Source organism: Megascapheus bottae, chromosome 17 (assembly GCF_031878675.1).
Source record: "Megascapheus bottae isolate mThoBot1 chromosome 17, mThoBot2.hap1, whole genome shotgun sequence".
In the NCBI taxonomy this organism is placed as follows: domain Eukaryota; kingdom Metazoa; phylum Chordata; class Mammalia; order Rodentia; family Geomyidae; genus Megascapheus; species Megascapheus bottae.
In genome coordinates, this window is record NC_143525.1 from 14,117,569 (window position 1) to 14,130,651 (window position 13,083).

The following is a 13,083-nucleotide window of genomic DNA, read 5'->3' on the forward strand; positions in this document are numbered from 1 at the left end:
TTTCTTATATAATTGTAGGACTTGCTAGGAATTCTCCACTGAATATATCTCAAGTTTGTCAACATTCTGCTTTAAATGTATTGACCAAAATTAACTTATTCCTATGTGACCTGACATATGAAAAACAGAATAAAACCATTTCAAATCTCTTGTCCCATTGTCCAAGGTACTGTCTCCTTATCTCTGAATCTGTCTTCCTGCCTGCTGCCCTCAAAGTTTTACAGCTGATTTTCTAAACTAAAGCACAGCATTTTATATTCAGTCCTATTAAAGGGTATAATCACCTTAATTTCAGCCTGTATAAAGTTGCAGAAATCTGAGGATTTTTCTTATCCCTTTGAGCTCTAAATATCAAGAAACTTAACTTTCAAATCATTACCTAGTAACTTCCAGATAAATAAAATTTCAGTTCAGGTTGACATGAACCTTTCAGAGATACCCCTTTAAGCTGTTACATAATCACAACAGATGCAAACAAACATTTCCAAGTGCTGGTGGCTCATACTACCTACTCAAGAGGCAAAATCTGCTATGTCATGTTGCAGTCTGCCAGATTCCATCTCCAATTAGTCAGCAAAATGCTATACTGGAGACATGGATCAAGTGGTAGAACATTATCTGCAAGCCCCAATAGTAGAACACACGAGCACACGCACGCACACATGCGCGCGCACACACACACACACACACACACACACACACGATTCCATAGTAGTTAGCTTATGACTATAAGCATTTCACTACCCAGGATGACTATATGTAGGGTCATATCATCCAACATTTTTAAAGAATAAAGAAAAAAATTTTAATGTACCAAATGAGATAATAGATGCTATAATTTTAGTGCAGCAAGAAATTGGCATGGGCAAAAAGGTCATGCAATATTTGGTGGAAGAGTAGAATATGGGTTACCATCTTACAGTGTACAATTTGCCTGTACAGCCTGTGGGGAGACTTCCAGGCAGCAGGAAGAAGATCCAGTTCAAAAACTTTATCTTTGTAACTACTTTCCTCTTACATCATCTCTATGACAATAACTCAGTGAGATACTTTCACTAAGTTTGATATTAAAACAATAACCCTAAGCACAGAATTAAGGTAAGCCACTAATTGCAATCAGTTAGTAGAGGAAATGAAATTCAGTAATCATAGAGATTAATTATTTTTGAAATATTACTTGCTTAATTTGGTTTAAAATATGATTTTAAAATTAGTTCTATTTTAATATTTCAAAAAACTGAAATAATGCCTCAGAAAAATACTTTCTTAACCGGAGTGAGTATATCAATTAGTGTTTTTCAAGACATAAAGAAAACCAAATTATGTCAACTGTGTTATATTTGCAATTTTCCCATCAAAAATCTAGTTATTGGTATTTGGCACTATGCCTATACTGACTATACTGACTTCTTTATTTTCCCTTTGTCACTAATTTTGATATCCCACTTGGTACTTCTTATGTCTTGCTTCAGTTGGGTTATGGTTTTTGAGTTGGATTTATGATTTTATAGTTTTGAAAGTCTTCATATGTTCACATCTTCAAATTCTTATTTCCTTGGCTTTACTTCTATTGCTCTTTCATCTCTTCTTTAGTCCAAATATTCCCTCATACATTTGGACATTCAAGGTTATCTCTCAGATAGAGATATCTTGCCTATCTCCTTGTAATCCTAGAGCTCTCTTAATGAAACTTCAAAGTCATTTCTCCATCTGAGCTTTGATTAGGAAAGTTTTCTTATAATAAACTTGAGATGATAATTAACAGAAAAAAAGAAAATCAAGTTAGTAATGCAAATTCTTAGAATAAACAAAAATATATTTTAAAATAAAAATAAAATATTTTCTTAACTAAGTAAGAAACAGAGCACTGGGGATAAAATCTAACCCCTTCCATCATGGTCCAAGTCATCTTCCCCCTCACACTAACTCCAGCTGGTCCCTCACTCACCTGGTCTTACTATCATTTTGCTCTTGAAAGGCATCCAGCCTCACCTTTTCTCTGGATGTGGAACAGAATACTACAAAGCATTCTTCCAGATAGCTTCTCTTTCCTATTCCTCCCTCAAATATCCTTCCTTAGCATCCCTTTAGGACTCTGCATAAATGCCAGGCTTCTCTAACCACATACTCAATCCACCTATCTGATGCTGGCAAATCTACATTGTTTGTGTGACAAAGTCAAGGAGCACACTCACATTTAATCTTTCTACAGATTTGCTTTGTCACTTATCCTGGCATTTGCTGCCTGCCAAAATGTAAAGTCCTGGAGATAAGGAACCAAATCTCTCTAGCCTCGTTTTCCCCAGTGTCAGTAATGGAACCTGGCACATTAGGTACCCCCTATTTTTAAAATAAACATACAGGTCCAACTAGGGCTCTGACAGGGAAGAAGAATTTAAGAGTCACAATGAATATTTCCATCAGACATTCAAATAAACAAACTGTTAAAATAGTCTTCAGTGGAAAATTAAAACCCTCACTCTGAATTTTACTAAAACAAATATTGTTTTACTATCTCAAATAGATTGTTAATAAAAGATTTCATAACTATTTTCAATATCAAGGATTTTCTAATATAAAGAGAAGTTAAAGAGGGATTATTCATGTATGAAAATTTAATTGGTATCTAAGAATAAAATGCCAACCTGCTGCTCATATCGCTGTTTGACATCCTCTAGTTGCCACAAAAACTCCTTTGATTGTTTCTCACGAAGAGACTTGGATCTAGTTAGATCTGCTTCCACTTTTTCCATCTGTAAGATGAAAAATCAAATTAAAACACTTTAAACAAAATTATATTGGATATTTTAATTTCTCAATTGAAATGACATTTTAAACTCAACTATCATAATGACTGTAACAGTGATAATACAATTAACATGTATCAGGTTATTTTAGCACATTTTAATAATTTAAAATGGAAATTAAAATTGCTACATACCTATTTATATTCTAACATTATAACAATGTAAAAGAAATACACTAGAAAATCATATATTTTTAAAATATGATTTTAGTAATACCTTGCTATGCTATTGAATACATTCAAATCATGTAACTGATAAGAAATATATCTAGAATACATAAATAACTGTCACAATTCAATAATAAATGAGCAATTAAGCCCAGTTTTAAAATGGACAAAGGATCTAGATAGACATTTCTTCAAAGAAAATATCCAAATGTCCAAAAAGCATATGAAAAGATGATCCACAGCATTGTCACTAGGCAACTGCAACACAAGAATAACATAATACTTCCCATTCACTAGAATGGCTATGGCATAAAAGACAGATACTGGCAGCATTTTGGTGAAGGCATGGGAAAATCAGAATCTTAACACTGCTGATGAGAGTATAAAGTGGCGTAAGCATACTGGAAACCAGTCTAGAAAAGTGTACCAACAACATACTAAAAGGAGCACACACCATGGTCAAGTGGGATTTACCTCTTTGATGCCAACAATTTTCAACACAAACAAGTCTTATAAATGTGATACACTATATTAACAAAATGACAAAAACTATATAATCTTCCTAATAAGATGTATGAAAAGCTTTTGATAAAATTAAACTTATTTTTACATTAAATACTCATAATGGTTAGCTATAAACTGTATCTCAACACAATAATCACTATAAATAACAAATCCACAATCCAATACTTCATACTCAATTGTGAAAATTTAAAGTTTTTCTTCTAAGATCAGGAACTAGACTATGATGTCCACTCTTATGCCTTCTTTTCAACACAGTATTACAAATCAGAGCCAGAGTAATTTGGCAAGAGAAAGAAGAGAAATGAGATAATCTGTTTGCTGATGACCTAATATTAAATATAGAAAAGTCCATTAAAATTGCTAGAAAAATGAATTCAGGAAAACTGAAGAATATCAAAATTATATTTAAAAACCAGTAGAATTTCTATAAATCAACTGAACAATTTTTTAAAAATTAAAGAATTTCCTAAAACAAAAAATATGTATAAATTTTACCTGAAATATAAAATAACTGTTAGGTAATAAGTTTGACCAAAGAACTAAAATCTGTATTCTAAAATCTATGAAATACTGATGAAAGAAATTGAGAAAAATAATTAAAGGGGATGATAACCTACTTTCTTAGGTGGGATGCATAACTATTATTAAAGTTTCCACATTAAACAAAGCGAACCACAAACTCAAGGAAATATCAATAAAAATTCGGAAATATCAATAAAAATTCCAATAACTTTTTACAGAACTTGGTAAAAAAAAGTCCTAAAATTTGCATGGAAATATAAAAGGACCTAGTCAAAGAAATCTTGAGGAAAACAAAAGCAGCAGCAGCAGCAACAACATGCTGAAGTTACCACATTGCCTGCCTTCAAAATACATACAAAAGCTATAGGAATCAAAGTAGCATGGCATTCATATAAAAGCAGACTAATTGTCCAATGGAATAAGACAGAGTCCAGAAATAAATCCATGTATTTATAATCAGTTGATTTTCTATGGAGTATCAATCAAGCAATGAATAAAGGATAATTTCATCCATAAATTATTGGAAAAAACTGGTTATACACTTATAGATGAGTAAAACTTCATCTTTATCTCAATCTAATCAGATTACTCAACTCAAAATGGATGAGAGATTTAAACATAAGACAGAAAAACCATAAAACTATAAGGAAAAACATGGTTGTATCAAGTTTAAAGTTTCTGCACAGCAACTGACAGATTGAAGAGACAGCTCTGCTATAGAAGGAATTCTACATGGCGTCCATGACTGCATATGCACTGAAAACAAACTACACATATAACAATGAGCAAAAAGCTAGCAGAGTGCCTGTAATCCCAGGTATGTAAGAGGCATCATACAGGAGTATTACAGACTAGAGCCTATCTGGAAAAATAACCTGAAGCAAAAAAAAAAAAACAAACAAAAAACAAAAACAGAAACAGAAAAAGACTATTAGAGGTATAGTCAAGTAGGACAAGCAGGAGAATGCTTGCTTAGCAAGTTTTAGGCCTTCAGTTCAAAGCACAGTAAAGCCACCTCCTCCCCTCAACAACAACAACACAAACACAAAGGATTTGAACAATTTCTTAAAATAAGCAATTAAATTGGCCAATAAGTACACAAAAAAGTTCAGCATCTCTCATCACTAATACAAATGAAAACCAAACCGAAATGTACAACTCCCACTTGAGGGAAGGGTTACTGAGAAGTGCCATGAGAATGTGAAGAGGGAAATCTTTGAGTACATCTGGGGGAAGTGATTCCAGAAACAGGATGGAGGCTTTCCGAAACTTAGAAATAGAGCTATTAATTGGTGCAGCAAACCTATAACTGGGTACATATGTATTGAAATGAGTATATTGAAGAAGTATTTGCATGTTCACAAGATTCCAGCATCATTTACAATAGGCAGGATATGGGATCTCCCAATATACCCATTAGTGAGAAAAACAAAGGAAAAACACCATACACACTGTTCTCCCTTTAATTTTGATGTTATATGCTCAAAAACTACATTCCATAATCAAAACAGAAAATAATTTAAATTGTTGAGTAAATTAGAGATAAAAATAGATGTGTCACTTGAGATAATACTGACCGAAAATGCCAAACCCCACTCCATTCTTCTTCCACAAGTTAACAAATACTCAAAATCTAAATCCTTCAAACTTTGTATAAAAGTAAAAGTTCTCAGTTGCCATAGATAGATTCTGTTTCATCATACACCATTCCAAATTCCATTCAACTTCAAGTTTTAAAAAAAGCAAGCAAATTTCCTTCGTTATTTTATTTCTGGCCCCAAGAACCAAGGAATGTAAGTTGGTGATCAAATTAGAAGAGTTAGCTATATATTGCTAGCTATATGTTAACTATGTATTTCTATGGCTGTCAAGTGTTGAAAGATGTAAGAAAGAGGAATAGTGAATGATGTAGTATCTTCCTTGCTATGGTGTCTCAGACATTACTTTTTGCTACCTTTTAAGAGAAAACCAAAGTGTGCATATTTAAAACAGCATACAGTAAGTCCTATTTTTTTCTTTACCTTAACAAAAAGTTCAAAAATAAGCTGCTATAACTACAACTCAAATATCTCAGGGTTAAGGTCATTGTAATTCAATCTTCCCTTAATAGTTGCAGAATGGTTGCTGCCTTTCTGAAAGTCTGGGGAGGGAAAGGCAAAAGATGAAGGGAATAGGAATGAGGTCAAAGGACATGTAATAGCTAACGTGAGCCCTCTTTTAAGGGATTCTCCTGTAAGTTCTTGTCAATAGCAAATTGATTATTATATTGACTCATTCCCTAGAACTACACAAAATGTCAGCTCCGATGCAAGGTAAAGTTCAATTTCTTAAGCCAGTGTCTTTTGTTTTCCTAAATAAAATCAGTTCCAGGAGAAGGTAGGAATGTACAATGGATAAACACCATTTGTCTGGGGTCTCCACAGACAAATATTCAGCTCTTTCTCCAATTAAGTAATATATGTTGTTACATACTAGGTAATTTGACACATAATTTATTTCACACAATTATATCAGTGTATAACAGTACAAAAGAAATGTATTTTGTTAAATTAAATACCTAATATAACACATATAGATAATAATACATACAGACTAATATAGTCAATAATAAATATAGATTCAAAGACACATAAACACAGAGAAAGATATAGGCCAGCAGATAGAAATAAAGGGCAGAAAGGCAGATAAGTATTTTTGTGCCTGCTAAATAAAAACTGAATCAACAGTGAAAATCTATGATCATTTTAATTAATATCAATAATTCATCTGTGAGCAATAATTATTTTGTTGGACACTCAGGGCTTCAGGAATTTGCTATACCACCAAGCTCCAACCTCAGATCCAATGATCATGAATTGATATAGGAAAGGCAAATATTTCGAATATGTTAGTGTAGGGAAAGATTGGTATAACATGAAAAATATGTGAAATGTATACATATTCTTAGAAATATAAAAGTATTATAATTTACTAATACTATAATGATTTACTAAATTAGATAAAGAATAATAGGCTTAACTATCATTATTAAATTATTTTCTTCCCAATTCAGAGCATTGTCTATTTCATTATTCCATTTGATTTGAATTTTTTTTAATTTAAACTTTATTATCAGGGTGATGTATAGAGGGTTACAGTTACATTTGTAAGGTAGTGAGTACATTAGTTCTTGAACATTTTTACTCCTTCCCGTCTATTTTTCCCCACTTTCCCTCTCCCCATGCCCTCCCAAGTTGTAAAGTTCATTTTCATCATATTGTCTAGTGAATATTGCTGATACACTGGTTCACCCTTTGTCCTTGGTCTCATCATCTTGTTTTTCCCCTTCCCTTCCCTGATTCAAATAAACAAATAAATGTGTATATAATACAGCAGGTACCACCATCAGATACAGAAGCAACAGAGGATAAACCATAAGGGAGAAAAATAGAAAAGAAATAAAGAAAAAAAGAAAAAAGAAATAAGGTCACATAGTACATTAAAAAACAATGATTACAAGGATAAATCTCTTGTTTCCCTATCCTAGAGTTCATTTTTCTTAGCCTCATCCTTCATAGCCACGTGTACATAGCTTTTGAGTTATTGTGCTCCTCTGCTAGGAAAATCCTAGACTAATTACTACAAATGACCATGTAGCCTATGGTCCTTTGGTTCTGGCTTACTTCACTTAATATGATTTTTCCAAGACCTTTCATTTCCTTGAAAATGGGGCAATATCATTCTTTCTAAAGGCAGCAAAGAATTCCATTGTGTAAATATACCACATATTCTTGATCCATTCCATATCTTACCTATGGTGAATAATGTTGCAATGAGCCCGGTGGTGATGGTAGGTTTAGTATGTCTTTGTTTCTGGACATTTGGGTAAATGCCAAGGAGTGGCATCCCTGGGTCATAGGGGGCTCTTTAGTCTTTTGAGGAACCGCCACACTGTTTTCCAGAGTGGTTGAACAAGGTTACACTCCCACTAACAGTGTATCAGTAATCCCTTTTCGCCACATCTCCACCAACATCGGTTGTTATTAGATTTCTTGATAATGGCCATTCTCAAAGCTGTTTTGATTTGCATTTCTTTCATGGCCAGAGATGTAGAGCATTTCTTCATGTGTCTATTGGCCATTCTTACTTACTCTTCAGAGAATTCTCTAAGTCTTCAGCCCACCCTTTAAGGGGATAGCTGTTTTTGAGAGATTCAAGTTTTTGAGCTATAGGTATATTTAAGGTATGAGGCACTTGTCAGTTGTATGGCTAGTGAAGATCTTCTCCCACTTTGTGGGCTTTCTATTTATCTTACTAGTTATATCCTTTGCCATACATAAGCTCTGCAGTTTAATGCAGTCCCTTTTGTCCAACCTTTCTTTGATTTGTTGTGTTTCTGGGCCTTTATCGAGAAAGTTTCAACCTGCACCAAGGATCCCTAGTGTATCTCCTATTCTATCCTATAAACTTTGTAGGGTATCTGCTTTTACGTCAAGGTCCCTGATCCATGTGGAATTGATTCTGGTGCTGGGTGACAAATAAGGATTCAACTTTAGTTTTCTGCAGGTGTTTAGTCAATTCACCATTTGTTGAAGACGCTGTCTTTCTTCCATACAAACTTTTTTTTTAGTTCTCTTATCAAAGATTAGGTGGGCATATGTCTGCGGGTTAATTTCTGGGATCTGTAGTTAGTGACCTAATGAATTCTTCCTTACAACACTTTAACAAATAAATCTTTAAGAAGTTCACAGTCACACAGTCATCATAACTGCAGAGAAAGTCATTAACTCTGGGCAACAATCACATTGGTCTGTGTTATGTCCGTAATCTGCTGTTAGAATCACATCTTCAGATACCTGATTGTCTAATCCACAAAGATACCAGTGATTTGTCTGTGCACTTAGAATATATAACATATATAACGCAGGTTGGCAAAATAATGTATTTATAATATATTTTTGGAAATAAATGAAAGAGGCAATCAACCCTGTTTAATCTTTAGCCATAAATATGTAAAAATAAAGGTATTAAAAATAATGTTACTATTTTCATGAATTAGCCAAATGAAGAATGACATGTTTTCTGGCCTAAGACCCTCAGTAGCGTTTTTCTTTCTTTCATTTCTGAAAACCAGACTAATCACTGAAGAATAAAATCAAGAAAATACTACATTTGGTATTCAGTCAAGTAGTTAGAGATATATGAGTTGTTATGATGTTTTATTTGTTTTTACTTTGTTTTTGTCTTTCAAAGCCAAATACCCATAGTTATTAAGTCAAGAATTTAGGGATATAATAGTTTTAATTATCCATTTTATTTGTTTTTGTTTTGTCTTTCAAAGCCAAACACCCATAGTTATTAAGTCAAGCATTAGGGATATAATAGTTTTAATTATCCATTTTATTTGTTTCTGTTTAGTTTTGTCTTCCAAAGCCAAATACCTATAGATATTCTTTATATGCTGATTATATCAGTGACATCAGCTGTGGTTTGGAGCACCTTTCTGAAACGTATGAAATGTAACAGCTATTGGAACTGAGGTGAGGCCTTTAAAAGGAGACTAGTTTTGTTATTGCCAGATTGAGTTAACTATTAAGGCTTTGCATTCCTGAGAGAAACTTTTAATTCAATCACACAGGACACAAATGTATCCAGATGGCACTATTCTTAAATTGTTTTTTTATTAACTCAACAGCAAAAATAGTTAGATGAACTGAACCTAAACCCTCTAATAATCTAAGGAACTGGCCTGTTTCAAATGTGCTTAGAGCTATAAGCAACCCCATTGGTCAACAGCACTGCTTTTCAGAATTTTGTTTTTAAGGTAAACAAGTAGTTTTCCAGGTACAAAATCAAAACCACATAAGACTATAAAGGAAAAGGAAGGAAGAGGTGTTATGGCTCAAGAGCTCAGGGACAATGCCCAGGCCCAGAGTTCAAGCCCCATGACTGAACAAAAAAAAATGTACCTTAAAGCCAGATACTTAGCTACAAATACCATTTAGCTAAAGTATATCTGTAAGCAGAGAGTAGTGGGTTAGGAAAGCTGAGAAGTTAGTAGAGGCCCAAGAGGAACTGCTTAGCTGACATTCATGCAATGGATTTGCGAGATAAACAAATTATACTTTAGAACTACCAGCAATGCATTTTTCAATCGTTTATTTGTCTCGACAAATAAAGATGGCATTGGTAAACATGGGCATTGTTTCTTTTAAAAATAATATAATTTGTACATACTAGCAATACATTTTCACAATAAACATATGTATGTTTTATATAATTAATGGATGATAGCTAATACTTCTAATGAATTTTACCTTTGAAAAATTGTTATTTAAGTAGTGTTAGATAAAATGCCCTTCAAAGTGCAAAAAACGGCATAAAGCAATTTAAAAAATTGTTTCATTTTTCTCTCAGGGGTCTCATTTTTGAGACAAAAATTCTTTCTGAAACTGTAATTTTTCATTCAAACTCTCTTGTCTGCTCTCTTCATCAGTCTCCAATAGAGAGATGATGCCCTGCAGCTCCACTGGCTTTCATAAAAAAAAAAAAAAGATCTGAAGAAACACTAAAGAACTTAGAACAAAAGCAAAACAAAAAAAGAAGACTGCTAAGAACATGAATCTGAACAATCTAAAAACATAATTTTCCACATAATGAATCTTCAAATATCTTTCCTTTTGAAAATTTAATTTCAAGGCTGTACTTTTTTTTTTGCCAGTCCTGGGGCTTGAACTCAGCGCCTGAGCACTGTCCTTGGGCTTTTTCCTCAAAGCTAGCTCTCTGCCACTTGAGCCACAGTACCACTGCAGCTTTTCTACATATGTGGTACCAAGGAATCGAATCCAGCCCCAGGTCTGTACTTTTTAATTAACTAATATTATGGAATCAATTTCTAAATTACCATGTCTTGCCATATATATTTTAATGTTGCTTAACATTTGTTCAGATTACTCTATGAGAAGTACATGGCTTACGTGTGAAAAAAAAACCTAGCTATAAGGATCCCATTATACTCATGCTGAGGGTATTTTCTCATCTCAGAACTTCAACAGCACTTGGCAAAACTGTATAACTGACACCACTAAAGAATATTGCTTCAACAGAAGACAAACAAAGCAATGTCTTTGTAGTAGGGCTATCACTAGTAGTTTCCACTAGAGTGGGCTTAACATCAGGCCTGGGAGGACTGATAACCAAGGCAGGACATGGAAACAGATGATGTGGGAAATGGGAATCTCCAAGGCAAGTACCACATTGCCCTTCCCTGGTCATAGAGCCAGACATCAGGGACCTGATACCAAGAGGTATGAGCATATAAAATAAGGCGAAAAACAGAACAAGTCACAGGCTCAGGCAGACTTGGTGAAATAAGATGGAAACCAGCATAGCACATGCAGTTGGAAATGTCTGAGAACTGGTTCAATAGAAAAATTGCAATTGGACTGGCCCAGCTTCAGAACACCTGCATACACACAGCCTGTCATCCTGGCTATCCTTATACTGTGGCCATCTCATTTTGTGCCTGGGCACAGTTCTTAATACCATGCTTTCTGAGATTACCATGTTTCCAGGGCTTTCTACTTTGCCACATAAGGTATAGACTCTGTTGTAATTTAATTAAAAAGAATGATTTTCTACATTTCTAATTTTCTACATATTTTAAAATTTTTCAATATTAGTAAACAGCATTACAATTAAACACCTTTGAGAACATATCTCGACATGGTAGTTTAAAAAAATCAAGTTCTACAAGTAGAGCTAGCAGGTGAAGGAACTCAATATTAAATGATATTTTGGAAAAGTCACACAACTCTCCTCTCCCAAGGAATGCACAATGATTTCCTCTGGTCTTTGTGAATTTCTAGCTCACTATTTTTCTTCCCTTTATTTTTATGAGTGAAGTAAAATGTAAACATTTCTTACTGCCAATTATTAGCAATAAAAGTACACTGGATCTCTGAAAGCACTGTTCTGGATTTAAGGGGCAATGTGGAGCAAGTTACCATCTTAATATTGCTGTATCTTGTGCTCTATGAACACAGATAGCTCTTGATTCATATAGAGCTTTCTTCATTTCTCTCAGCAATATTTTACAGTTGTCTACATACATGCCATGCCTTCAACTGATTTCATTATTTATTTGTAAATATTTTATTCTGTTTGATGTTAGTATGAATCACATTACTTTTTAATTTTTAGGATTTCCTTGCTAGCAAATAAACATGATTCATTTCTGCACTTTTACATCTGCAAACTTGTTAAATCATTTATTATCTCTAGTGTTCATTTTATACATTTATCCTATACAGGATTATCAGTATATGTCAAACATTTGTATTTCTGTATTTCTTCCTTTCTGTTATTGTTTGGTTTTGGCTTTGCCTTGGTGTAATATCCAGAATTTCCAACACAATGCTGCCTAGAAGAAGCATATACACTGCCAGGTCCTTAGAAGGGAAAAGCATTAAACCATGGAACATTAAGTTTATTAGATGTGACTTTTCATGTGGTGTTTTTATAAAGGTTCTTTATCAGGTTAAGTATATTTAATTCTAACTCTAATTTTCTAAATTTTTTAAAAATCATAAATGAGGGGCCAGGAGCATAGTCTAGTGGTAGAATGCTCACCTCCTATGCATAAAGCCCTGGGTTCAATTCTTCAGTATCATATAGGGGTACAGAAAAAGTCAGAAGTGGCACTGTGGCTCAAGTGGCAGAGTGCTAGCCTTGAGCAAAAAGTGTGCAAGGACAGTGCATAAGCCCTGAGTTCAAGCCCCAGGACTGGCAAAAAAAAACATAAATGGGTATTAGACTTTTTCAAATGTCTTTCTGCCTCCATTGAGATAATCAGGTGATTTCAATCTTTATTCAATTATTATGGCATAAACATTGATTTTTGAATTTTAAAAATGAGTTCTTAGATAAATCTCACTTGGTTTGGTATAGAGTAATTATACATGACTCTTTACTAAAACACTAAAGATTCCTATGTCCATGTTCATGACAGACAGTGGGCTTGCCATTTTCTTTGCCTTTGACACCAGGGGAACACTGGCCTTCAAAAAGAAGAGGAAAATGGG

The 13,083-nt window shown here is 33.8% G+C and overlaps 1 protein-coding gene across 9 annotated transcripts in view; it reads right to left on the reverse strand.

Annotated features, from left to right (window-relative positions):
• Positions 1-13,083, reverse strand: part of Cep112 (centrosomal protein 112) — a 350,634-nt gene that overhangs the window by 195,254 nt on the left and 142,297 nt on the right. For all 9 annotated transcript variants that reach the window (XR_016538284.1, XM_090349879.1, XM_090349880.1 and 6 more), the window contains one exon: positions 2,646-2,753. Coding sequence is in view for 8 of the 9 variants with exons in the window: in XM_090349879.1 (XP_090206005.1) it covers positions 2,646-2,753 (108 nt within the window). In the remaining variant the exon portion in view is untranslated. The remainder of the gene's footprint in view (positions 1-2,645; positions 2,754-13,083) is intronic.